Source organism: Amphibalanus amphitrite, unplaced genomic scaffold (assembly GCF_019059575.1).
Source record: "Amphibalanus amphitrite isolate SeventyFive unplaced genomic scaffold, NRLGWU_Aamphi_draft 000016F_arrow, whole genome shotgun sequence".
Classification (NCBI taxonomy): domain Eukaryota; kingdom Metazoa; phylum Arthropoda; class Thecostraca; order Balanomorpha; family Balanidae; genus Amphibalanus; species Amphibalanus amphitrite.
In genome coordinates, this window is record NW_024881512.1 from 665,881 (window position 1) to 691,717 (window position 25,837).

The 25,837-nt window shown below is 50.8% G+C and overlaps 3 protein-coding genes across 5 annotated transcripts; 2 read left to right on the forward strand and 1 right to left on the reverse strand.

The window, feature by feature from the left end:
* Positions 1-250: 250 nt before the first annotated feature.
* Positions 251-9,727, reverse strand: LOC122387226 (kinesin-like protein KIF3B). 3 transcript variants are annotated; one of them, XM_043377200.1, is made up of 16 exons: positions 9,673-9,727; positions 9,146-9,271; positions 8,702-8,796; positions 8,447-8,551; positions 7,845-7,969; positions 7,471-7,606; positions 7,115-7,267; positions 6,790-6,952; positions 6,296-6,428; positions 5,718-5,908; positions 4,336-4,530; positions 3,863-4,063; positions 3,361-3,584; positions 2,731-2,959; positions 2,257-2,462; positions 251-1,927 (listed from the first exon to the last, which is right to left on the reverse strand). In XM_043377200.1, exons 2-16 carry the CDS (start codon positions 9,146-9,148, stop codon positions 1,825-1,827), a joined length of 2,262 nt encoding a protein of 753 aa, XP_043233135.1. In that variant the 5' UTR covers positions 9,149-9,271; positions 9,673-9,727; the 3' UTR covers positions 251-1,824. The 3 variants fall into 3 exon arrangements, with proteins under 3 accessions (XP_043233135.1, XP_043233146.1, XP_043233157.1); XM_043377211.1 differs by having other exon boundaries at positions 9,687-9,719; XM_043377222.1 differs by lacking the exon at positions 9,673-9,727 and adding an exon at positions 9,598-9,657.
* Positions 9,728-10,046: 319 nt separating this feature from the next.
* On the forward strand, positions 10,047-11,579 carry LOC122387228 (26S proteasome regulatory subunit 6B). The gene has a single exon (XM_043377234.1). The coding sequence runs from the start codon at positions 10,158-10,160 to the stop codon at positions 11,409-11,411; it is 1,254 nt and encodes a 417-aa protein (XP_043233169.1). The 5' UTR covers positions 10,047-10,157; the 3' UTR covers positions 11,412-11,579.
* Positions 11,580-11,696: 117 nt separating this feature from the next.
* Positions 11,697-15,883, forward strand: LOC122387230 (transmembrane reductase CYB561D2-like). Its single transcript, XM_043377250.1, has 3 exons — positions 11,697-11,800; positions 12,075-12,236; positions 12,452-15,883. Exons 2-3 carry the CDS (start codon positions 12,132-12,134, stop codon positions 12,941-12,943), a joined length of 597 nt encoding a protein of 198 aa, XP_043233185.1. The 5' UTR covers positions 11,697-11,800; positions 12,075-12,131; the 3' UTR covers positions 12,944-15,883.
* Positions 15,884-25,837: the final 9,954 nt, after the last annotated feature.

Sequence of the window (25,837 nt, forward strand, 5' to 3'; positions counted from 1 at the left end):
AAGCGGACGCAAATATATCCCAATACAGCCCTCCCCGAAATTGCAATTGCACTAAAATATCAGCGAACAATCATTGTCAGGCAGCTTGCCACTTGCTAGCTACGGCCTCGCGAGGGTCCATACCAATTACTGAGGCACCTATATAAACGCGATATACCGATAGGATCTATGAGATGGTTGCCGCTGGGCGCTGGCACAAAGGAAGGCAGGGCTTATGACATGCTAAATTCATTTCATAAAACACCGTTGATCGTGTGAATGCATGTATTCATGGTTCTTCAGAATATACTGGAGTGACAACAAATGCGAAATACTGTCAAGCGAAACATGAAGAAATTCAGCGTAGCATTTGCACTGCCATTTGGCCGAGGACACCGGTCTCAAAACATAATCAAACCGATGTCCGTAACATAATTGCCTCAGGGTGAGACAGAACATCTGCACAATGACTCGCATTACAGAACAGTCATTGCAATACCTCCAGCACAACATAATAAACAGCGATATTCAGTAATCTTTGGCTCCGTTTCAAAGCGGAATCTCCGTCTCATGGGCGTATCTCATCAACATCGCTCGAGGAGCACGTGGACGAGCAGTGGGGCACTCTCTGTGAGCAGCGGTATCCCATCATCAAACCGTCCACATGAACCCTGCACGAGGCGCCACACGCGAAGCCGCGTGAATTCAGCTTAGAACCCACCCGACTGGTCCATCAGAGCACGACAGCAGTGGGTTCACCAGGCACTATCTCCGCGGGACTAGAAAGGAACACAGCGGGCAGCGACAAGGCCACCCTGACTAGCGGTTTACATTAGCACCACTCCGTAACTCTCCCTGCAGCGGTTTATGCCAGAACTGAGCGCGGCAGCAACTGCGGCCGTGATTCTCTGCATGGGACCCTGAACTGAGTGAAGCGCCGACTGGAAGCGAAGCTCGGAAGCGCCTTCTGTGTGCGGGCGGTGCGGATTACAGACACGGCACGGTGCGCGGACAGTGCGGACGACACGGTACAAAACGCGGCGGCGCAGCAGGCGAGCGCGGCAGGCGAGCGGAGTGGTTACCGCGTAATAAGGCCGTACAGAGAACCCTCGGCGGCTCACAGGTCACCAATGGACCCTGTCCCCGTCTTCATTTCTTACGGATGAGCTAAATGAGCGTGACATCCACCCCGTCTGAGCATTCGACCCTCGTTTTCTCAGAGCACTCAGCGACGCTGGACTCACCACACGCCGACACTCCGGCACTCCCAAATACATGGCCGATCAGAGTTCTCTCCCATCATATCACTCGCTGTGCTTCACAGAATCCCTGTCACACACTGCGCTACAATAAAGGAATGGCGATCGTCACGACTCACTAAAGGAGCGCAGTGCTAACCTGCTAAAATCGGTATCCGGTGTGATCACGCCAGTCCCTGTTCCACTTCATCAGCAGACGTTTCTGAAGATACTGGCGAGCTCTTGGAATGATGTAATGCGCCGGGGAGCAATCAAAGCCGCACCTCCCAATCTCACTAACACACCTTAGAATCACCCGCTCACAATTTCCATCGCTTCTAGGTTCTCAACGGAAAGACTTGTGACGATCCCGCCAAGTCGTGTAAGACCTCCACTTCCACCACTCTGCCACGAATCACTTGAGAAACATCTTCCCTTCGTAATCCGTCAGAAACATTCCAGGAGCACGCTAACCAACGTCCTATCCCACTCTGCGCTTTTCGCTCATACAGCCCAGGCGATATGACCTCTCTCGTCCCCACGGTGACTAACACTGCACTCCGACTTCCCTCCGTGACTGAGCGGGAAGGCTTGTTGATAAGCACTGTTATTTCGGCACCAGTCCGCGCGGCTGGGGGTAGTGGTTGGCAGGTGCCGCTGCTGCAGCGGTGGTACTCTTTGACGGCGGACGCCGCCGCGCCGGCTTGCTCCTGAAACAGGGGATGGTAATCGTGAGGCCTGAGGCCAGGGCCTCGTTTTACCAGATTAGATCGCACTATTGACATGGTATTAGCACTAGCAGTTTATTATAAAAGTCCCGATAAGAAACTGAGCGACTGTGTGTTCGTAATAATGAAAGAATGTACACTTCATGAATGAGCGAAAATTCATAGTTACAGCTAGAATTATAAAATTGCAAATATTCCACAAACTACGTTAGAAATATACCTATAGATTAATTTCCAGTTCCCTTCCTTCACCATCTCACCCATCTAAAGCATCCCCACCATTATGTATGATACATAATCCCGTTACTAACCCTGCTGCCGGCTGTTCAGAGCGGCTGGCGCGGACCCTGAACCGGGACTCGGCCGCCGCCGGCGCCGCGTTCACACTGATCTCGTCCTCCTGGGGTGTGAGCGCCGCCTCGAGGGCGGCCTGGTAGCGCGGAGCCACCACCGGGCCGCGGTAGTCGCGCGTGGTGCGTGCCGGCATGTCCAGCTCCAGCAGCATCACGTTCTCACCCTGAGAGACGGGAACGGGGGTGTGGTCGGAATGAGAAATACAGGTATCGGATGAGCTAAATAGGGCGGAGGACATATTTTGTACTGTCAAACGGAACATAGAACACGATAAAACATGCATAGATTAGATACTGGCGTGCGTGGATTCACTTAATATCAGCTTAGCACAGTAGCAGCGTTTGCGAAATAATCCGAGCCCCACCAAATTTCCTCTCATCATATTGTCACTCCAAACCCACCACCAAACCAAACCCCTCCCCCTTCCTTACCTTATATCGGGTGCCTCCGTGCACAGATCCGGCCAGCCGGGCGTACTCGGAGACGGGGCGTCGGTACCCGGCGGCACTGACGGGTCGGCGGCCCAGGCGCGCCGGTCCGCCCCGCTCCGCCAGCCGCCAACGGTCCTCGTCCTCATCCAGCACGGCGCGCTGCAGCAGCTTGGCCCGCTCCTCGGCCGGCACAAAGTTCTCCAGGATCAGACACTTGAGCTTCAGCTCCCTGAAATGGGGCGACAGAAGTGTCAGAGGTGGAGCAAAGACACTTGGTTCTCCGGGATCAGACACCTGAGCTTCAGCTCCCTGAAACGAGCGAGGCACAAGCCGGAGACGGGTCGAGGTTACGATAATGCGAGCTTAAGATGTGACTTAAATACATCCAGCCTAGGACGTTCACAGCTGCCTAAGCGATATTACGATCGCCATCACACCCAAAACATTCGCAGTCACGAATCAATACCCAGCGGCCTGTTTCCGTTCGTTATGTTACACAGTCCTCGAAACCCTCTAAAACCATCCTCTTTGCAGCTGCTGAATATGCAGGCTATACCCCGTCCTGACAAGGATTTTCGATGCTCCTTTTTGTACGGTACTGGAATGCGTGTGCCGTCTGTGGCGACTCACTTGAGCAGCGAGTTCTGCGTCTCCTCGAGTTCTCGCCGCTCCACCTGAAATTCCTCGGACGTATCGACGATCTCGCGCTTCACCGCCTGCAGCTTGTTGAAGAGCTTCTTCAGCTTCTTGGTCTTGACGTCCACCTCCTGCTGGAGCGACTGGAAGGTCTGCTGGATGTCCAGCCGGGAGCCCTCCTGCTCCTCCAGCCGCTGCAGCATCTCCCGCTCACGAGCCTGCGGAAGACGGTGCCTGCCGTCAAAATTAAAAACATGATGGTTTAACCCATTTGCGAAGCATTTGCACTGAGCAATCCTGCCCGATCAACCCCACATCGTTTCGATTTCCATGGTCCAAACTTCAAACTAACCACAAGCCAGTTCATGTGGTCCCACAAACCGAAGACGGTCTAGTGTATATCCCATCTTACATATGCGGTAACTATCAGTTCAGATTTTTAGAATTCGAGCAGCGTCCTCTATAGGACTCCTGTAGACCCCTCGCCCCCACCCACCTTTTGTTCGGCGATGCGCTGTCGGCTGAGCTCCAGTTCCCGCTGCTGCTGGTTGGTCGTGTCGGCGATCGTCCGGCCGGCGCCCGACAGCAGTTTCGACTCCATGGCCTGGATTTTGTCGGCCAGCCGCTCGTGCGCCTGGTGCTCCCGCTCCAGCTGCTCGTCCTTTCTGTGCAGCTCCGCCAGCAGACGCTCACGCTCCTGATAAGCACAGCGGGACGGGGGAGGGTTCAGTAAACATCCTGACAAACGCAGGATGGACAACATTCAGCCCCGCTCCTGATACCCACGCAAGTGAAAAGAAAAAAAAGCGTGGAGCGGAAGCGACAAATACCTCGCGTTAAAACAGTTCCACGCATGAGACGGGAAACGCTCTAAAGGGGATGTTCTGGGCTGTAACGTGCTGCGATGCACCCCACCTCCTTCCCGTCTCCACATAATCCCCTTCCCGAGTTCGCCTCATCCCTACCCACCTCGGCGATGAGGCTCTGGTCGTTCTCGATGGCGCTGCGCTCCATCTCCAGGCGGGCCCGCTCCTGCTCCAGGACCTCCTCTGGGGTCAGCTCGTGTTCGGAGCCGGCCCCGTCCGTCCCGCCGGTACCGGTACCGTGGCGCGCCCGTCTCCGGCGCCATTTCTCCCCGCCGCCGGCCCGACTCCGCAGCTGGGCCTGTGGGTACGGGAGGCATTGTTGGCTGGGTTATCAGCACGCTAATAGAAGTCGTATGTGGCTGAGTTGTGTAGGCTGTGATGTCTGAGAAATGGGGTAGGGAAGGGGCAGGATAAACGTTACCATTCAGTTGAGTTTGTTAGGTTTCCTAGACAAAACCAGTCATTGTGGAGTCAATCCAAGCCGGTGTTATGAGTCAAAATCGCTGACTAGCTTCGTGGAATCAAGAAGTCCTCGAGAGTTACGAGAAGTCGTGAAGTAAATACGCACGAATACCACGCTCACTTCCAGAAGCTTGGCTGGCGATCGATGCATTCTGAAAACTATAGCATCGCGACACAATTCATTCTACATCACGTACCATGAGCAACCAGCTCGTACAACACAATGACTGACCCTATGACGTGGAGCCAACTCGACAATCCCTTACAGACTCCGAAACCCGAGACAGTCTCAGTGGGTCTCCCGCCATTCTTTTCTCCCACATTACAATGTTCGTGACATCGAGGACCACTGTATCGACCGATGCCGGAATCGGCGACCAAATATCCTCGATCACGCTACACAGCGTCCCCCCTGGTCCCGGAGGGGAGGGGTGGGGAGGAATGAGTCGCGGGGTCGCCCCTCCCCAGTGCGTGGTCGATTGTGGAGGCCCGGGACAGCCACCACCAGCCGGCGCCGCCGGGACACCGACACGTCGGACAAGTAGGCAGCTCGAGCGGAGGATATACTGGCAGGAAGGCAGCAATAATGGGGAACAGGCAGCTGCACCCAAAAAAAGCAATAGACCACCCTGAAGATGGTCACAAGAAAGGTCCATCCTCCGAACATAGCAGCATAACTCCGATGGCTGAGTTCAAAAAGATACCAACACTGGATTAAGGGAGACAGTTTGCGAATACAAGCAATGCGATACGTTCCTCCCGTAGCACGCTACGCGAACCATAATTTCTGATAATGGCCACCAAAGTTTGGCCATAAACACTCTGAATTCACTGGCACCAGACATAAAGGGGACATTAACGCTCGATTATCATCGTGATACTCATGCTCTTTATCGATATCACAGCCCATCCACACACAACTCAGCGCCCAAGTTAATGAGCAGCCGGAGGCCGCAGAATCAAACAGGTTTCCAAACACAGTTCCCTTTCCACCCCAGCCCTGTCCCTAGCACCCAAACCCACCTTGAGTTTTTCAATCTCGCTTTGGAACTCCCTGAGCAGCGCGTCCTTGGGGTCCTCGTTGATCTTGGGCTTGTTCTTGATGTTCTTGGCTCGGTTGGCGTACCGCAGGGTGCTCAGCGTTTCGTCGTAGTTGTAGGAGGCCGGGCCGATGTTGGCCACCATTACAGTCTTGGCGTTGCCTCCCAGAGAGTCTGTGGATAAAAATACCGGAATTAAAGTTCAAACGACTGTCGACACCTAGAGAGCGTAGAGCCAGTGGAACAAAATGGATCAAGTTAAATCCTACTGGACCTGTGCTCATTGAAATCGGTGTATGCGTACAAAATATTACAAGCTTCACCAGACAGCGGAGACAAGCAACTATACCACCCTGTTATGTTTAATTACACTGTGCGTGCCATTCTCTACACGCTTAACTACTGCCGCCCTCTCTGAGCCCGCAAGATTGTCTACATTCTTTCTCCGTAGTCAGTATTTACACCGGGACGTTCGAGAGGACCTGTTCCCAGCCCTTTATCATCCAGTCCACGATCTGCAGACTCCCTGATCCCCTCCATCCTCGACAACAGGACACCCACCCTGGAAGAGCCGGGTGAGCTTGGAGTCTCGGTAGGGGATGTGGGACGACTTGCCGTCCACCAGCGCAGAGATGATGTTCCCCAGCGCCGACAGCGACAGGTTGATCTTGGTCGCCTCCTTCAGACGCTCTCCCTGTGAAGACAGAAAAAGATGAGGCCGTGGAACCCTGTGGGACGTAGGTGGCTTGTACGAGCCTTTTATTGAACGTTAAAAAAGGCACCAAGGGCATGGACGACATGCTTGACATAATCTGAAACTACATTTTGTGCTGTACTTTCGATGTTTTTAGTACTGATCTGCATTAATTACATTCCCACCATCCCTAGTCCAGAATCCTCCCACCCACACTCCCACGTACCGTGGTTCCATTACACCTCCCCCTCCCCACCCACACTCCCACATACCGAGGTTCCATTACACCTCCCCCTCCCCCCACACTCCCACATACCGAGGTTCCATTACACCTCCCCCTCCCCCTCACACTCCCACGTACCGTGGCGCCGGTCTTTGCCTGTCGCTCGCTGCCCGCCAGATCCACCATGTTCAGCTTCCCCACTCGGATGTGGTCCTCCCCATCCGCGCCGCGCTCCGAACACTCGACCGTCACCAGGAATATGGCGTGGGAGCGCGAGCTGTGCTCGTTCATGTTGGTTGCTCTAGAAGCAAGACACGAGGAAAGATAAAAAAGTCAGGTCAAAGTTGGACGTGATAGCTCGCCACAGAGTATTATCCGCGTGGTGCGCAACACACAAAGTTACGGCTACATGATGTGAGCGCTGTGTGGTCATTCCCCCATGATCCACTTCACCGCTACTCACCCAACACTTCTGTTGCTGTTGCCCACCGACATGACGTGCTCGATCTCCTTGACGGACTTGCAGACGAAGGACGACAGATCCTTGACGTATGTGCCCGTGTCGGGCCGCTCCTTCAGCTCCAGACGCTGATGCTGGTCCTTGTGGAGAAGGTCACTGCATGGCAACCGGGGGACGACAAGGGTCGGTCAGCATGTGGTAAAGGGCGGTGTCGAAAGCTTCAATCAAAGGTAACACAAAACTTGTTTAGCAAACAGAGCAGGACTACGGAAAAAACCGGACCATAAACGCTATTAAAAATAAGCTTGCCCCTGTTCGCAGTCATTCGAATTATTTCAAACACAGCTATATGCACTGACCGTATTTCCTCCTGGTAGATCTCCAGGTAGGAGGCGCGCACCAGGTATTGGCAGTTCTCCGACTGCTCGATGTGGCCGAATATGTGGTCAAACGAGCGGGGGATGATACCGCGCAGCTCAGGGTCGTCGCGAACACCTGGGGGGGGGGGGGGGGAAGCCGCAGCTGAGGTCACAAGAAGCAAACTACACCGTGGATTGGTCAATGAGCCGTGGGTGTGTGCAAACGAACAGCCACTCTATAAAACACATGAGCATGTGAACGATTAAACGGCAGATAGCCCAACACATCCGGTAATTCGCGAAAAGTCACACAAAGCTCAGAGAAGTTCTCTATCTATGGTGCAGTACTGTGTGTACTGCCGGTGTCATCCCACCTTCCATGGTGTACGTTTTGCCGGTGCCCGTCTGTCCGTAGGCGAATATGGTTCCGTTGAAGCCCTGAAGGACGGAGTCGACCAGCGGACGAAACGTCTCATCGTACAGCTCCACCTGAGTCGAGCTGCCGGCGGAAGGCAGATCTCAGTCATAGAGTCACGAGTCATCAGTCACTGAGTCACAAAAAAATACCCAAGTATCTATTCTGTCACATGACTAATTAGTAATTACGTTAGCGTCATTCGCCACTTTCTAGAACGCATACTACGGTACTCACTACGGTTGGATGACTGCACCGTACATTCGTGAAACAGAAGACGTTACGAATGGCACAATGGTATGCAGTGATTATATCAAAGGGGTCACACATCGATAGGCCGACCGCCGATAACGCGTGTAAGCCGAAGGGTTACGTAATTCATACACCAACGCTATAAATATTTTGCGAGGTCATCGCTAACAGGCGACTGGCGAGGAGCCATGGGTGTAACGATCGGCATTTCCGTTCATACGCATACGTCACGTGATGCAGCTCGGATTATCGATCGATGGTTAAAAGCGGGACAAATTCTTTGGCAGGTTCATGTCAGAGGTTGCTTACTTGCTGTCATACACAGCATCGAAGGTGTATTCTCGCGGTTCTTCATCCTTTTTCTTTGGATTTCTTAGCGTTATCTGTCCCCTTTTTGAATCAATCTCCAAGATCCTGAAACAATGAAACATTAATTATCATTTACATCAACACCAAAAATACAGACATTGACTTACATTCCACCCGATCAAATGCAGCCACTATGTTTATACAAATCAGTCTGCAGCCCAGTGCAAACCTGTGTCAGTCGTCAGATGAGCTTACTTTTCATATCTACTGGTGATCTCCTTGTTGTTGAGTGGTCGGCAGCGAAGCACCACTTTGACACTCTCAGAGTGAACAGACTTCGGGGCGCGCGGCTGTCAGCAGGTGGCAGGTCAGGGTCAGGGAGGGGCACCACACAGATGTGCACACAATCGGAACTCAGCACGGCACAAAGGGACAAAATAATAATATTTATCATAAGGTTAGAGCGGCCATGCTCAGCCTAAAAAATCCTAATGACAGTGACAACCACCAACATATGTCACCCCTGGAATATTAATTGTCCTGTATTTCACACTTCTAAGAAAAAGCAAGTGCAAACCAACTCATCATCAAAACAGTGTATACTTTGTGGTAAGGGAACATCTGCTAAATGTTCAATGACCTGGCAAACAATAATTTGAATTGCTTGTCCACTTTTAAGTTTAACTTTAACATACTCACCATATTTATCAAACAGACTCATTCACAGTGAAAACCTCATTCAAATACAAATATACAATCTATGTCATAATAGGCTCCAGCTTCCTGTTGATTTAACGTTTCAATGTATTGGTATTCCCATCAGGTCTGCAATAGGGACATTAAGTCAATGACAGGCACAATGCTTCGTGAATACCTTTAGGTAATCAATGATGCATGTCAAGAGCATGTGGTGAAAATTGGGATGCTGAAGGTACTCAACAACATAGGATTCTTGGTCGCAATTTCTCTATAGAATGACGTCTATTGATATGGTAGGGATGAACTAATTTCTGATGTGGGGACCTCCGTGTCTATGACCGGATTCTTGGAAATTGAAATTGGATGTCGATTTTCAACTGCAAGTGTCAACTCAAACTCAACGCAGAAAATTGAAATTGCTGGACCCAGATGCACAGACGCAAGTGGCATACACTGGAAGGATGTTCTAATGGAAATGACTGATATCTAGGAATATTTTAGAAACTACCGGCAAAAGAAACACTCACCCCACGCTCTATACCAATTTCGATGTGCATTTGTTTACACATCGGATCAAAATAAGATGGAAATAGGCAAGGCCCTAAAAACAAAAAATTTCATTTTGATTGATGACGTCTAAAGACTCAGTTCGGATAATGGACAATTTCAAATTATCCATTCTTCATCTTTGGTTTATTTATCAAAAATGCTATATTCTATATGAATCGAAACCAATTCTAGAGTTAAATAATCAAATCATCACTTGTAACGACAAATGAAACCAGGCTAAGCTATAAAACCCACACCAATTTGTTAACTTTTATGACGTCATTGACTTTACAAACTCCAAAACCGAACTATGTCCCCTATGTAGACAGTTTTGGCGCATGCAAGTCACGCTCTTTGCTTGAGGTAAGTGCGCGTCAAAAGTTCGGCCGGCTGGGGGCTGGTTTGACTGTATTTCTGTGAAGTGTTGTGTTAATTGTGAGGAGGCGCATAAGTTTGCTTCAAAATGGAAGAAATCGGTCTTACTGTATCACATGAAAAGGTCGAAGATCCAGTGGGGGACACGAAAACCACCCTGAATCTGGCATCAAATTTGTATGGAAACCTGGATTCTGATGATCTCTACACAAAATACAAGAAGCTGCAGCAGCAGCTTGAGTTTCTGGCGGTACAGGAGGAGTACATTAAGGACGAACAGCGCAATCTGAAAAAGGAGTTTCTGCACGCGCAGGAGGAGGTAAAGCGCATCCAGTCGGTACCGCTTGTCATTGGCCAGTTCCTCGAGGCAGTTGATCAGAACACAGGCATTGTTGGTAGTACCACAGGCTCTAACTTCCATGTGCGGATCTTGTCAACACTGGACCGGGAGCTTTTGAAGCCCTCCGCTAGTGTGGCGCTGCATAAACATAGCAATGCGCTGGTGGATGTGCTGCCTCCAGAAGCTGACTCCTCCATATCCATGCTCTCGCCTGATGAGAAGCCAGATGTCTCATACTCAGACATTGGAGGAATGGATATCCAGAAACAAGAGATGCGCGAGGCCGTGGAGCTGCCACTGACGCACTTCCAGCTGTACAAGCAGATCGGCATCGACCCGCCGCGCGGCGTGCTCATGTACGGCCCGCCCGGCTGTGGCAAGACCATGCTGGCCAAGGCGGTGGCGCATCATACGACCGCGTCGTTTATTCGCGTGGTTGGCTCGGAGTTTGTACAAAAATACCTGGGCGAGGGCCCGCGCATGGTGCGCGACGTGTTCCGGCTGGCCAAGGAGAACTCGCCGGCCATCATCTTCATCGATGAAATCGATGCCATCGCTACCAAGCGGTTCGATGCGCAGACGGGCGCCGACCGGGAAGTACAGCGCATTCTGCTGGAGCTGCTGAACCAGATGGACGGCTTCGACCAGACCACCAACGTCAAGGTGATCATGGCCACGAACCGGGCCGACACGCTGGACCCGGCGCTGCTGCGGCCCGGCCGTCTGGACAGAAAAATCGAGTTCCCCATGCCGGACCGCCGTCAGAAGCGGCTCATCTTCGCCACCATCACCAGCAAGATGAACCTGAGCGACGAGGTCGATCTGGAGGACTACGTGGCGCGGCCGGACCGCATCAGTGGCGCCGACATCAACGCCATCGTCCAGGAGGCCGGCATGCACGCCGTCCGAGAGAACCGCTACATCGTGCTGCCCAAAGACTTTGAGAAGGGATACAAGAACAACATCCAAAAGGACGACCAAGAGCACGACTTTTACAAGTAGACTGTCCGAGCAGTCTGCTGGGTGCCGGTGTTTGGTCCCCGGTACAGCTGGTGGTGCGGCATCCGCCAATGGCACTGCGTTGCTGGGCATGGCTCCCAGGCTTAGTGGATTCGTGTGTCGTGCACCGCTGAAAGTGACAAATATACTTCCGTTACACAAAAAAAAAAATGTTGCGTATTTATATTGCTACTGACCTTTTAAAGGTATTTTATTTTCCTGATAATTTATCAGTCTTTTAGTGTTTTGTTGTTAGCGTGTGCCATTGTGGGCGGGGACAGATGGGAACCGTGACCCATTTCAAAATGAACATCCTTCCAAAGGAAATTCCTATCATTTTGTCGCATATCATCATGTCGCATCTGCACAGAACATTTTGCAACATTATGCAGGTATGTTATCTCAAGTCTCAACTCATGTGATATTATCACATACTTGGTGTATGATGCCAATTGCATGACAAGAACATATCACATCAAACTATTTCATGTCAACCAGTTAGGTCGGTACTTGACAGTGGTTTATGATCATGTGTTCAATGAATATATGCCACTTTCCACTTGTTATTTTAGCATAAAGTTTTGAATTTGTACATTTTCATTGTGTTCTTACTTGTTTACCGATTGTATAAATAATATGCGCTAACAGACCTTGCTATTTTTACAGGTTTGGCTCTTCCAACTCTAGCTGGACTTTCCAAGAACTTGATAAAAAGCAGTAGTGATGCTTTCTGTGGCACTTTTGATGCCCGTTATTGGATATGTAACATATATCGCTGAGCCAGGATCAAGTTTGTTTTCATGGCACCCAATATGCATGTCTTTTGCTGTAAGTGCTGTTTCAAATTATTCACCATTTGAAATTGTAATAACCAGACTGGAGGTTTATCATTATGGTGAAAGGCTTTGGTGACATAGTTTGCTTTCTTTAAAATAACTCCGTGAGTTATCACAAGTCATGCCTGTTCGCCACCCGTAAAGCTGCTGCACTTGACCAGGGGCTGTCTATTTGACTCGCGATGACCTCTCTGCTCCCCTCCCCAGTTCGGTGGTCTGATGATGGCCGGTGTAGAGGCCGTCTCCGTGTCCACCCGGCGGCGTCCCGGCCGGCTGACGCTCCACTGGCAGCTGCAGCTCGCCGCCGCCCTGATCGCCGCCGTCGGCTTCACCGTCATCTACGTCAACAAGGAGCGGCGCGGCGCGGCGCACTTCACCTCCCTGCACGGCCAGTGGGGCGCCGTGTGCCTGACGGCCACCGCCGCGCAGCTGGTCGGCGGCCTGCTGGCGCTCTACGCCGCGCGAGTGCCCAACCTGGTGGCGCCGCGCGTCACCAAGACGCTGCACGCGCTGTCGGGCTCTGTGCTGGCCGGCCTGGGCCTGTACACGGTGCGGCTGGGCCTAGACTCGGTGTGGTTCCGTAACGCGGCGGCGCTGTGGGCGCGGCCGGCCGGCGACCTGCTGCTGGGCCTGTCAGCGCTCGGCCTCATCTACCGAGTGCTCGTCTCCAGGGGGTACGTGAAACCCAAGGTAAACTGAGCCCTAAGGAGTGGGGTTGTCAGAGGAGAGACGCTGCCTGTTACCGGGTCAGGTGGTTAGGTGTCAGCTGCTACTTGCTAGGGTGGAGGGTGGCAGTCTGGTGAAGGCCTAATGCCGGGTTCACACCGGATTCCGGACCGGCAAAATTCCGTCTGCCGGGCCGGAAAAATGGCCAATTCCGTGCCGGAAAATTGAAAACTGGTGTGAACCGGCAAATCTGGCAACTTCTTTTGACCGGTCCGGCAGGCCGGAGAACCAGATTTTCCGGTCCGGCAAAAAGTTGAAATCATCTCAACTTTTGCCTTGCCGGATAGCCACCGTTTGTGATATGAAATTAAGGCACGAGGGGAATAATGTTATGTTTCAGCGCTACAGGACCAATTTAACCAACGGTGCCCTAATAGTCTCGCGATTTTTCACGAGAATATAAAATTCAAGCGTAAATTTGACGGCGTTTCATTTTTATTTCAAAACATTTGCATCTCAAACGGAGTGGTAGCTGCATTTCTGTTTTTGTATTTCACATGACTCATGGCCTTTTCAAATTATAAATTAATTTCATTGGTTGGAAAATATCCATGACTTTATAATAAAAAAGATAAATATTATAAGGAAGCGGTGAAAAGGGCGAATTTGTGGAACAACATTGCGGACGCGCTGGTTGTAGAAGGAGCGGAGCCAGTATCTGCAGAAGAGATTATCAAGCGCTGGAGCCGGCCGCAGGACAGGCAGCACAATGTACGTATTGCTAACTTCCGTCGTCTACGAAGTGGAGCCAGCCGAGCAGATTCTGAAATCTACATTCTACAAGACGCGCTGACAACACTTCTCTGCCCTCGATGCCCTCCTACACAAGCACATAGCAGCTCGGGAGGGTGGAGGCAGTTTTGCCACTCAATCGCAAGTAGAAGATTCAGGAAATACGATGGTACTGAATGCCAAGGATATTATCCCGCGCCCTGCTGGGGGTGGGGGCGGGGGGGGATATTTGAACCCTCCCTGTGGTTTTTCGCGAACATCTAAAAAACGGCGGCTGTTTTTGGCACACCTTATCATGCATCTTTTCTGCACATGTAAAAATTGTAGACCAAGGTCACTTAACCCTCGCCCGCACATGGGGGGGGGGGGGGGGGGGGGGTTGCCACCCCCCCAGGTAGTCTTTCTGCTCTGCACTCAACATTTTTGGAGCTAGAAAGCTGATTTTTCGTATAGCTGCTCCTCTATCCTTTCTTGATGTCCACTGAAAATTTCAAGTTTCTGTGGTTTTTGGTTTCGGAGATATGACCTTGTTTTTCAGGTCATGTCATGACCCAAATGGCCAATTCTCAACATCTTGCGTTGGCTATGGGCCTTGTGAGCTTTTAACACCTTGATTTCGGCCTTTTATGCCAATCCTACCTCCCACCTATCATGAAACATGTTGTTCGACGATGTACAGAGGTCAAGGTCAGGGTCAAGGTCAACCTAGGTCATCTAAGATAATTGCTTTTTAGGCAAGCTGAATTTACTTTTTTGAACTTTTTTGACTACATTTTTGGTAAAAGCTTCTCAGATCATGATTTCATGTAATATGGACACATAAACAATCGGTGCACACATCAGTATATACACACACACACACACACACACACACACACACACACACACACACACACACACACACACACACACACACACACACACACACACACACACACACACACACACACACACAGACATACAAACACATATTATTGACCTTGACCTAACTTGACCTGAGATGACCTCAGCAGCAAAAACCTGGTCGGGTAGTGTGACAAAGAGGTTCTAGCTGGCTTGGCACCAGAAAACGGCATCGTCATCGGTATATGACAAGCAGCGCGCTTGATATCCAACGGTGACCTAAAACAGCAACATTTTTTAGTTTGACCTGACCTGGAAGGTCAATGACTGACCTGAGAAGGTAAAACTGGGTATCATTGGATTCGTCTCTTCCCAAAGAATCTTTTTGGTCTTTACCGCTAAGCTCTATCTCCAACAGGAACGAAATGGCGCGGGGGGGGGGGGTGGCAACCACCCCCCCCCCCATGTGCGTTCTAGGATGGGAAAATGGCATGTGCGGGCGAGGGTTAACTGTTAAGGTCAGGTCACCAGGTCACTTCAAGTGACCTCACCTCATACAAAGTTTCAACGTCTTCCATATGCTACATCGAGCGACCGACCTCTTTGAAACTCTCAGCGATTGATAAGGGCAACAGTATGTACACAATTTAAATAAATAACTATCTCGGAATTTTGATATCGGTGACCTAAGGTCAGGTCAATTTTGTGACCCCCTTCCCATTATAAGTCAATGGGAGAAAATTGATGCCAAGTTATGCGTTGGCTTGTTGTAAGTCGTCGACATTCGACCTGAAAATCGGTGAAATTCGGCTTTCCATTACCTCTGGTGACCTGACCTTTGATTTGACCAAAAAAAAGTGACCGAATTAATTTCGTCATTAATTTTGACACTCTTTCGAACGCCGCCTTCCCCGTATCGCTACGTGGCCCAGGAGCCGAGTTAAAAGGGGGGATGTTAAACACCCCCACCAGCAAGGCGTGGAAATTTAGGACCCCCAGCGGGGCGCGGGTTATGGCAGTAGAGTTCAGTGACAGTCAGATGACCGATTTTGAGACCCAGCCATCTACAAGTGTCTTTTTGTCGATACCCAGCCCGCATGCTGTAAATGTTAAATTGTATTAATCTTGCTAATATACCTACCAGTGAAGGATGGACGATTTTCGGTTGGATGGAACTGCATCAGGGACTTGTAAAGCCGTCACACAAGTAGGTATGTTCGATTTCAAAATAATTCGCGAGATTGCTTGGTACCTACTTATCGTACTTGATGGTTGATGATTATGACATTTCCGGCTCGACTTTCCGGTTTTCCGGTTCTAGCGACTTTTTTGACATCTAGCGACAATTTCAACATTTTGATGCCGGCCCGGCAGACGGAATTTTTCCGGACCGGAAAACCGGTGTGAACCCGGCTTAAGATAGGGGGAAGAAAGGCTCTTGCTGGGAGGCAGATTGGGACCAATTTATGCCAAAGTGATTGATGTATTGCGCTATCTACCCACAGAAAACGGGTTAGGTGCGCCGGCTTCGCTCGTTCTTCAGACAATACCCGATAGATGTCGCACCAGTCGCTGGCCTGCGCCTCCGCCTGACGAGTTGCCGATGCAGTCTTTGCTGCTCTTGTTCAGACTTAAGGGAAAGTGCAAATCTGGCGTAAAGTGGGCTCGAGAATATTTGGGAATCATAAGCTCCAAAACTTTGTCGCTCATCTGGTTCAAAGCTCAAGCTCATTCTGGTTCAATCGCGCTAATAGCGCTCTTGAGGCGTGAATGCGATCATAAAAATTATGTCCGTGTTTCCCCCAGTCCATGCACTCACTGAACGGCTCAGTATGGTTGGAGTTGAGGTTTTGTGTTGCTTCCAGTTTTGCAGGAGCGGGACCACATCCCTGCATTCTACGGATAGGTACCTATTGGCGACAGCTTACCAATTGACATTAGTTATTGGCGCTGATAATTAACTGCAGTGGAGTCCTGCCTCTGGTGAGGGGAAACCATTTCAGGCTGTCATTCCATAAGTGTACAACTATTAATGAAATCGTGACACCTTGGTCTATAGTTCGACCTCCATCATATTTCAGTACACTCTACGAACTTTACTGTGATAATGGTTTAACATTGCGCTTCTAACTATTACATTTTCTGCATTGTAGTAGTACTGTTACACGTCCGATTCTTTGCTTTTTATACATTAAACGGGTAATTGTCAAATGACACTAAAATGGTTATGAACTTACCTTTCAACGCGATACAGTTCGAAAGTGCGATTCATATTGTACTCTTCGAACAATGCAAGAATATTGCAATATCTTTGTTGCATTCGACGGTAACTACGTGAGTTCGGCTGAAACTATTTTGCAAATAAAGCACGTTATGAATGTTTGCTGTGTCATTTTTAAATAGTGATATGTTTGCCCTGTGTTTCCCAAACCTTGTAGCCTGCGCTTGGCCCCATGATATCAGCCACGTAACTCCCGTTCTTACCAACCTACCCCACAGTGCACGCAACGTTTGCATGTTACCCTGGTCCTCCTCATTCATTCATCGCATCCTGAAGTCCGTTATGTCCATCCCTTCTTCACAGATTGTCTGGAAGCAGCCTTCAACCGAGGCAGCCTGACATGCCTGACCTAACCTGACCTCGGCCTGACCTCACGAATCCGCCGGCCCTAACTCGGACAGAGGTCAGTGGCGCTCAGTGGTACTAACCTGTCATTGCGTATTTAGACTGTAGCTAGTGAAGCATTCTCGTAGTAGTAGTTTGCAATAGCCTATATTATTTACCTCTTTTCTGTATTTGCAACCAATTTGTTACGAATTTCTCTCCTAGCAGCCGTTTCCGCTGTTTCTCTTTTTCCTTTTCTTTTCCTTTCTGTTCGTCTTTTCGCGACGAGCTCGCCCACGGACGGCTCTCTATCGCAGGGCGTACGTGCTTGGTACGTGCTCGCCTTTTTCTTGTCACCTTGCATGCGTTTGGTGACGAACCGTATATCAGTGGCATGTGACTGAAATGTATGAGCATTTACCATTCAGTAACCAAAAGCATACAGAACCAGTAACCTTGCCGTTTCGCCGCCCTATCAAAACGGAACACCGGCCTCTCCCACGTGTAAAGTTGTACACCGAACCCCGAGTTAATTACCCAGTACCCGGCATACATATCTCAGTATACCCCACAGACCTGTCACCTGCACGCGTCGTCTCACCACGTGTCACTGGACCCTTACTCCCTTCACCCTTGGTTACTGGTCTGTGTCCGACATCACCGTCCGCCCGCGCCCGGTGTTTATTTATCGCAACGCCCCAATTCGATCGCCGTCTGGAGCTTTCGTCATCACACAAGAGTTCACACTTCGGAGAATCGCAGCGGCTCGAAAGGTGGAGCGTTCGCAGACTGAGAGGGCCGAATCTGACTGGGGCAAAGAGGAGCACGTTATAGTAAAATAGGGAAATAGGGCTACAGAGCGATATGACAGGAAATCGCGGTATGTCACACTCCGCTTATAGGCAATGTGCCGTAGCCGGTTTTGAACTTTTCCACCCCGCAGGCCGTCTTCTTTGGTCAGAACGTGTGGCATGACCAAAGCTCTGCGTGGGCTATGTCGCATCTACGCTGGAGTTTTGGTGCTGGAAGGATAAAGCCAGCTGTGACGAAATCATTGTCCCGTCCTCGTTAAGTGTTACATAATTCTTCAAGGGCGATTAGATCCGCATACGTGGGCAACGACGTTCTTTGACCGGTTCGTGTTCGGCGTCCACCCTTGCGTCCATCCGCTCAAAGGGCATTTCCTTATCATATTCGAATTCTGTACTTCGTAAGTAAGTAAGTAAGTAAGAGAAGGCATCGTGTCCAAACATATCTCTGGACAAGGTCAGACACTTCTCTGCGTGTATATCCGATGCTTCCTCGACCTTGGCATCGCTGTGTGCACCTCCTCTAACATGCACGGTCGTGTCCGAACGGGTGTCTGCCCGGGAACCTCCGGTCGCCGCCGGCTCCAGTCGAACCTGTCTCGCTATCTTCCGTCACGTCTGTATGCTGCCAAGTCTTTGTCATCCAGAGTCGGTCGCTATCTTTGTCAGTTACCTCACCGTCCTTTATCTGACGTCTCACTTCCGCCCGCTCTCCCCCTTTTGGCGCAGTGCGAGTTCTCCGTTCCGTCTGAACTCTGAGTCGCTCTTGGTACTGCTATTTAGCAAATCATTTTAATTGCATCGCCCTGAACCCAATCACCGTTTTAAAGTACCTAAATGTTTTTTGTACTGTCAAAGCGAACATTTTTATGTGTGAATTTTCAGTGCATTGCAAACTACCGTTTTCCTAGTCTTTGGACGAGTCATAGAACCCAGGTACAATGTGAATTGAATGCAACAGACATTTGCGCAGTTGCGTCGTATGACTACCGGTTCCTGAAACAGCTGCCATCACTTAAAGGTATTGTTAAAAATCGTTTGACGTCATCACTCATCGCTGACGTCAGTACCCTCACGGTCATCTACGGACTACGATAACACAAGACTCGATCAAGGAAAGTCTGGAACTGCCTGGATTGTATTGTCAACAAACACGAAAATGTACATATAAACACAGCAGTAGCAGCGACGCGTGCCAGCTCCAGCTTGGAGCTCACGGCCACCGGAACAAGCCAGACGTAACATCTATACTACTATTTGAACAGGATCCATCTGTCTGTTTGTCTGTCCGCCACGTCGTGTAGTGGGTTCAATTTAGCCGGCCTACAGGGCAGACGGTATATCGTAGGGGGTTGAAATTTGCACACCTTATAGGTGACAGAACGGGTCAGTGCCTTTTCTAGGTTTCGGCTCGCTGGGGTGCACGGTTCGCGCGTGGGGCGCGCTGGAAGAACGCCAATGAAATTTTGATCGGTTCGTAGATCTTCATTGAGAGCCGGGGTCGACAAACTTTGTGGACTAAATGCATGCCGATCGGCGGCGAGTGCCTCGCATTGGCGGATGGGCAAGTTTTTTAATTTGAATAAATAGTGGCGAAAAAATGTGTTGATCTTCGTTCAATGGGAACAGTTTGTGATAGCAATTTACAAATGCACCGCGTTTGCCGCAATGCGTCACATTGGTTACAACGCGCCATTTTTGCCGCAAATCGCACAGTTTTGTCAAATATGGTCCGATATGGGTGCAATTTGGTGCAAAGATGCATGCTCAATCACCGGGTGAAAATGCGCCGCGTTTGTCGCAATGCGCCACATTTGTCACAAAGCGCCATTTCCGACAAAATCGATTAGGGGTAATGCAATGGCACGAATAGGAGCAGGGCTGGGAACACTTTTAAAGTATGATTTTTTAGTACTTATTACATCCAATTAGTCTGTGACCTGACATGACCCAGCGGTGTTGGTAGGGGTAGGAGTAGGGGTAGTGGTAGGGGTTGTGGTAGGGGTAGTGTAGTGGTAGGGGTAGGGGTAGTGGTAGTGGTAGGGGTAGTAGTAGGGGTAGTAGTAGGGGTAGTGGTAGGGGTAGTGGTAGGGGTAGTGGTAGGGGTAGGAGTATGGGTAGTAGTAGTGGTAGGGGTAGATGTAGTGGTAGGGGTAGGGGTAGGGGTAGTGGTAGGGGTAGGGGGAGAGGTAGGGGTAGGGGTAGTGGTAGGGTAGTGGTAGGGGTAGTGGTAGGGGTAGTGGTAGGGGTAGTGGTGGAGGCAAAAGTAGAACAGTGGCCCGGGCTGATTGCATCAGACGAGAGGTGACCTATGTGACCTGGCCTGACCCAAAGTGACTGGGGCTGACCCCTTTGACCGCTGACCCGTCTTGACCCCGTATCACCCAAATTTCATCCAACAACGCCCTCAGAACAGTTCTTTTTTTAAATTATCTTCACATTTCCGTCCATATCCATGCTTCTATACGACACATCGACATGAATCAAACACCATTCGAAAGCAAATTGGCTGGTGCCGCAATTTTTTCCTACCACGCAGCAAAGCAAGTGGCGCAGCCGCTTGTCTATATTACTATTTGAGGAGGGTGCGTCTGTCCGTTACCGAGGTCCCGACTTGGTGGTGCTTTGCGTGGACTACAGGCCAGACCGTTGCACCTAGCCCGGTGAAATTTGCACAACTTATAGATCAAGGATGCGCGACGTGCCTTTGAGGGGTCTCAGCTCGATCGGATTGATAGGGAGCGCGTGGCGCGTGCTCAAAAAGTGCAAATTCGCGTCATAGACTTTACATGTATAAATCGGCGTGCGAAATCGGGCGAAAACGGCTAATTTTGGCCGACACGGGTCCAGTTCCCGTGCAATATCTTGGTGACCAGGGGTCCGACCGGCACGGGGAAAACAGCATCGTGTGCAGAATTGAACGGGCTATTGAATGGTGTGCAATGCAGAGGATGGCACGCGCCACGTGCACCGAGGAGGGCACTTTTATGTGGAAAATTGACGTTTTGGACGGATTTTGGAATTGATTTTATTTTTAGGTGACCGTTAAACGGAGCGAGTTGGAACAACGCCTGTTGGCAAGAGAAATGTACCGTCTCTCATGAGAAAATTGTGAAAAGCTGATTGATCCAAATCAAGGTGGTGCAAATCACAGGAGAAAATGGTGTTTGTCAATTTTTTGCCACTTAATTAATCACACGGGTTTTGCTCAATGATCTGGTATCTCTGGCAATTAAAAATGGCACCGTTGGAAAGAGCATTCAATTCTGTCCAAGGTTCAGTCTTTATTTTTGCATGATGAGCAACAGTATTCTTAAAAATGTAAATGTTCCAAACCATTACATTGTCATTTTTAGCGAAATTCATCGATGGCCCTCAAAAGACTTCACGCCAGTTTTCGATCATTCTAAAGTAGAACGCATGCTAATACGACACGGGCACCTCGATGCGATGTATCTTTTTGTTTTCTTACAAAATGCTTGGCCGTCAAAAAGCAATCGAACGAAATGGATATCTACCAACCAAATCGACACAGACCAACCCAATACCCACGGGTCAAAAAATCCCCCCTTCGCGTTGCGGAGCACGCGGGTAACCCTAGTTAAAACTAAAAGCGTGTCAACCGATGGAATATTTCGGCGAGGGAAGTTAACTAAAATGCTTGTCTTTGGACAAACAACACCAGGACGTTACGTAATCAGACGCCCTGACAATGGCAGTGCCTCGCTGACGCAGTATTTGGCACCGATCACAGGTCAGTCAGCTCAGTACAAACGCTGGTGCAGTATTTGGCACCACTCACAGGCCACTGTATGACCTGAGTCCGATCACCCTGCGTTCCCGCCTTAAAATCTATCCAGAGTAGTCACAGCTGAATTGTGACTGACCGCACCTGACTAGGTTACAACAAACACTCGCGCTGATAAATACAAAGCTCTAAGATTGAACTATCCCACACCCGTGCTGCTCAGATAGGAAGACGCACTGCTTTGTTCTGACCCTTTCCGCAGGCTTGGCACTGAGCCAGCATACACAGCCGTCTGGCAGCGGTTGTCGGATCGCGTCCTCAATGCCTCCGCTCTGTTCGCGGGTCCGCTCTTCCTCACACATCACACTCGTTGTTTGAGCCTCACCGCGACCGTCTCTCTCTCGTTCTCCATGCTCGTGTTTGCTAAGTTTACCCACACTACGCTCTTATCCTCAGCACCAAAGTTCCACAAGCTCACTGAGTACTAGGAGTAGCCTCTTGGCCGTTGTTTCTCGCTCAAATCACAACTGTCGTGTCTCTGTCGCTGCTCCGTGCCGATCCTCCCGTTCACGCGATGTTGACCATTTTCACCATGTCGGGCTGACGCACCACCACAGTGTGGGTCGGGCCTCGGAGCAGCTCTCGCCGGTACGCCAGCACGACGACGAAGCAGAAGGCGAGGAGGACCGAGCCACCCAGCACCCCTCCCACGGCCGCCAGCAGGACGTACTCGGACATATGCAGCGCCAGGACGAATGTGGCCAGTGCCGAGAGCAGGCTGAGCACCAGCACCACGGCCTGGTACACCAGCCAGGTGAGCAGCAGGCACGGCTGCTCGCGGCGCGCACCAACCACCAGCACCACGCTGAACGCCACGTGCACCAGAGACACCAGCACCGCCGGGCCGAACAGCAGGGCGAAAAAGGTGTTACCGCTGAGCGCCTGATCGCTGTGGACCATCACCGGGCCGGTGGTCTGTGTGACGATGCTGCCGTCCGGCTGTGGAATGTCCACCGTGGACGGCGGCCGCTCCACCGCGGTGGACAGGTCCACTGAAGGCGGTCCGCCGGCGGGAGAGCTAAGCACCGCCCAGGTGATGATGAAGCCCACCAGGGAGAGGCAATTAATGGTCAACTGCACCACGCCGATGACGAACGAGCCCTGGCGCAGGTTCAGCACGCCCAGACAGGACGACGGCAGCTTCATGGTGACGGCTCCTTCCTCAAACCAGCGGAAATGGACTCACTGAGGTCGGACTGTGGCTCAGGCTGCCTGCAGTCTCACTGTGTCTGGCCAGGCACAATCACAACTCGGTTCGAACTCGCCCTCCTCCCGCGCCGTCCGCTAATTCACAGTGTTCTGCGCTGCTGCCGCGGCGCCGGCCGTGCACACAGCTGCGACGGACTCCCACCGACCAATCACGGCCCAGAGCGGCCGTGACGTCACAGCAGGCTTCCCGACTGGCTCCGTTGCGTCAGGGGGCTGGTGCGTCACCCTGGGTATACCGGCGACGTCCCGGCCCGGTGGCGGCTCCTGCAAAACATCTATTGCGACGTTTGGACGGCGGACTTGTTCGTGTTTAGGCACGCGGCTGGAGCAAGGAAATTGGGCCCGATAAGGCACGAAACACCTACGACGCACTTTCATGGCACGACATCAGAATGAGTGTGACGTTCGAAACCGGCAATTTCGTGACTTGTTCTGTTAGAATCGGAAAACAACAAAACATCAAACGAGTGCTCGGGTCAAAAGGTACGACTGTTATGAAACATCAACAGATACATCTATCTACTCGGTTATTCCATATCGAACACACGAAGAGACTCAAGAAACTTATTTAGGCAGGCGTGCCCATTTTATATTTATTTGTTCGAAACAATAATGACTAGTCTATAAACGGTGCCTGACGGGTCTGAGCCGATGACCATGGCTGTCCGCGATACCTCCCTCTGACATTTACTTCGCTAACAAAGCGCATCATTCGACACAATAGGCCACTGGGTGACACGTGCCACTACCCGGTGTGGTGGTGTCAGTCTGCCCGTCTGACCGGCACAGTGTCCGCGCGCTCTGACCTTGCCGACTCCATCAGTGGTGTGCACCGTGCACCGTCCCGCATTCGTCCGACCGACGTGTATACGTTCGGGGAGCGGGGCGGAGCGCGGGGTTTCCCGACTGATCGGCCCACCCCAGTCCCGTCACCATCGGCCGATAGATGATTCAGATGCCGGCAGAGATGGATGTGCCCAGATGTGCCACTGAGAACGATGAACATCAATGGATGAATGCTTCGTGACCGCCTATGGGCCGTGATATATTGCAGATTTAAGACACCCATTGGGGAGACGAAGTCGAACTAACTATATGTTGGTTGGAAGCGCGGAACTCAATCACGGGTACTCGGGGTCAACGCCAAAGCATACTATCAGCTGGAACCCACACTGGTAATAAATATCCCGGGAGGGTAAAAGCTGCATCACTATTCACTAGCAAGTCTACAGTGATCAGCTGTGCCAGTAGTCCGGAAATGAAGTCGTAACGCAACGGACGTAGGACAGTTATGAAATCGAGTGAGCTGAATGTCTCAACCTAAGCAACTTGAACTGCGGCGCAGCTCCTCCCTGAAGTCCTGTAACTGTCGTGAATATTTCCAGGTAGTGTTCGAGTAAGCGCGAACGAGCTGATAACTGATAAGCAGTGGTTGCAAACAAATGGTCGGACGCACGACTCGATTGTGGAAAACCCACCTGCAGGCCCGGCAGGCCCCAGGTGGGTTCTCCGTAGTTTCGAGTAACGTAATCATTGTGTTCCCGGTTGCGTCACCGGCCTCGCTGAAGCTGGCCGCTGCGTGGGCGAGACTGTGGCGTCGTATTTAGTTTATACTGCACTCGGCATTGTATTCAGATGCCTTTAGATGTTGAGGGTAGTCACCGAGTTGATTTAAGTATTTTGAAATGAACGGATTGACGAAAGCCAGAGCCCAAGTGCGTTTGATTGTGCTAAGAACGGTTTGTTGGACAGACTCTGGCCTCAACCGTTCGAATGGGAAATTACGTCTGGTCGGAAGAAGCTGAATACCCAGTGAACGTCCCTTATCCTAGTGCGATAGGTTCCTCCTCCACGCACACCACATCATTATTTGGCATTGGCCTCGAATATATGAGTAAGCAAATGCGCATTAGGAACGGCTTTTCCTAATCGCTCAGCGTTGTATAATCCGTTTATAATACGCATTTAGGTACTGTGCTCATGTATCCCCGGTCATTGACTATGGCACCTCATATGTTACACGCACATGCGTGCAAAGCCGATAGACACTATATGTACAGCGAATATTTACAATGCGCCGTGCGGACTGTCTGATATCATATTTATACCTGTATGCACCCCGCACCCACTTCATTTGAACTGAGTAGCACGGTATATTGTCCGAACGAAATATCGGTCTGCGCCGACCCGATACAACCTGCGGTGGAATGCAAACAAGAGTTAAATACCATCAATTAGCTGGTGGCACTTTGTTCCGTTGACCGATTATTACACGATGCAGGTCGCACGTGCGGTATGTGGGTGCTTTACACGGGGACAAGGCCGTCTATCTGGTGCCACCTAATGAGGTCAAACTGTTCGGCAGCACTCTATTCCGGGCTACCGCTTCGAAGGTTCGTGGTACTGGCACAAAAATATGCACACAAATTGAATGCTTGGTGAGGTGCTACCTTGGGTGAATTGGCTTAACATTTTCTAGGATTAGACACTTTTTGTCCATTGATATCATTTCAGGGCAGTGTGAACTGTGATGATAGGTTGAATCAAGGGTTGGATATAAAAGGGTGACGCTGCGAATGGTCGACTCTGGTCCTCATCGATTGAGCCCATTCTGTCGGGACAGAAGTGTCCCAGTGGGACGGGCCATCCGACCACTCGAATGGTCGCTCCGGAGTGGTGTACTTTTTTCGGGCCTGCCCTCGACGGTTTGGACAGGGACAACAGTAAGGCGTGAGCCCAGGTACGCCGGCGCAATCAGTGGTGGGGCCGGCTGGCTGTCAGGATTGAAAGGGCAGAAAATCCTTTTTAAAAAGAAGTCCTCATGTTATGTCGTGTATGGTGAGCGCCGGATTATCTGCGCC

Coding starts and splice junctions, on each gene's coding strand:
- LOC122387226 (XM_043377200.1), bottom strand. Junction 8,552..8,701: donor ATCACCAGTAGATATGAAAA/GTAAGCTCATCT, acceptor TCATTGTTTCAG/GATCTTGGAGATTGATTCAA. Junction 4,531..5,717: donor GCGAGATTGAAAAACTCAAG/GTGGGTTTGGGT, acceptor CCGTACCCACAG/GCCCAGCTGCGGAGTCGGGC.
- LOC122387228 (XM_043377234.1), top strand. CDS start 10,158: ATGGAAGAAATCGGTCTTACTGTATCACATGAAAAGGTCGAAGATCCA.
- LOC122387230 (XM_043377250.1), top strand. CDS start 12,132: ATGCTTTCTGTGGCACTTTTGATGCCCGTTATTGGATATGTAACATAT. Junction 12,237..12,451: donor CAATATGCATGTCTTTTGCT/GTAAGTGCTGTT, acceptor TCCCCTCCCCAG/TTCGGTGGTCTGATGATGGC.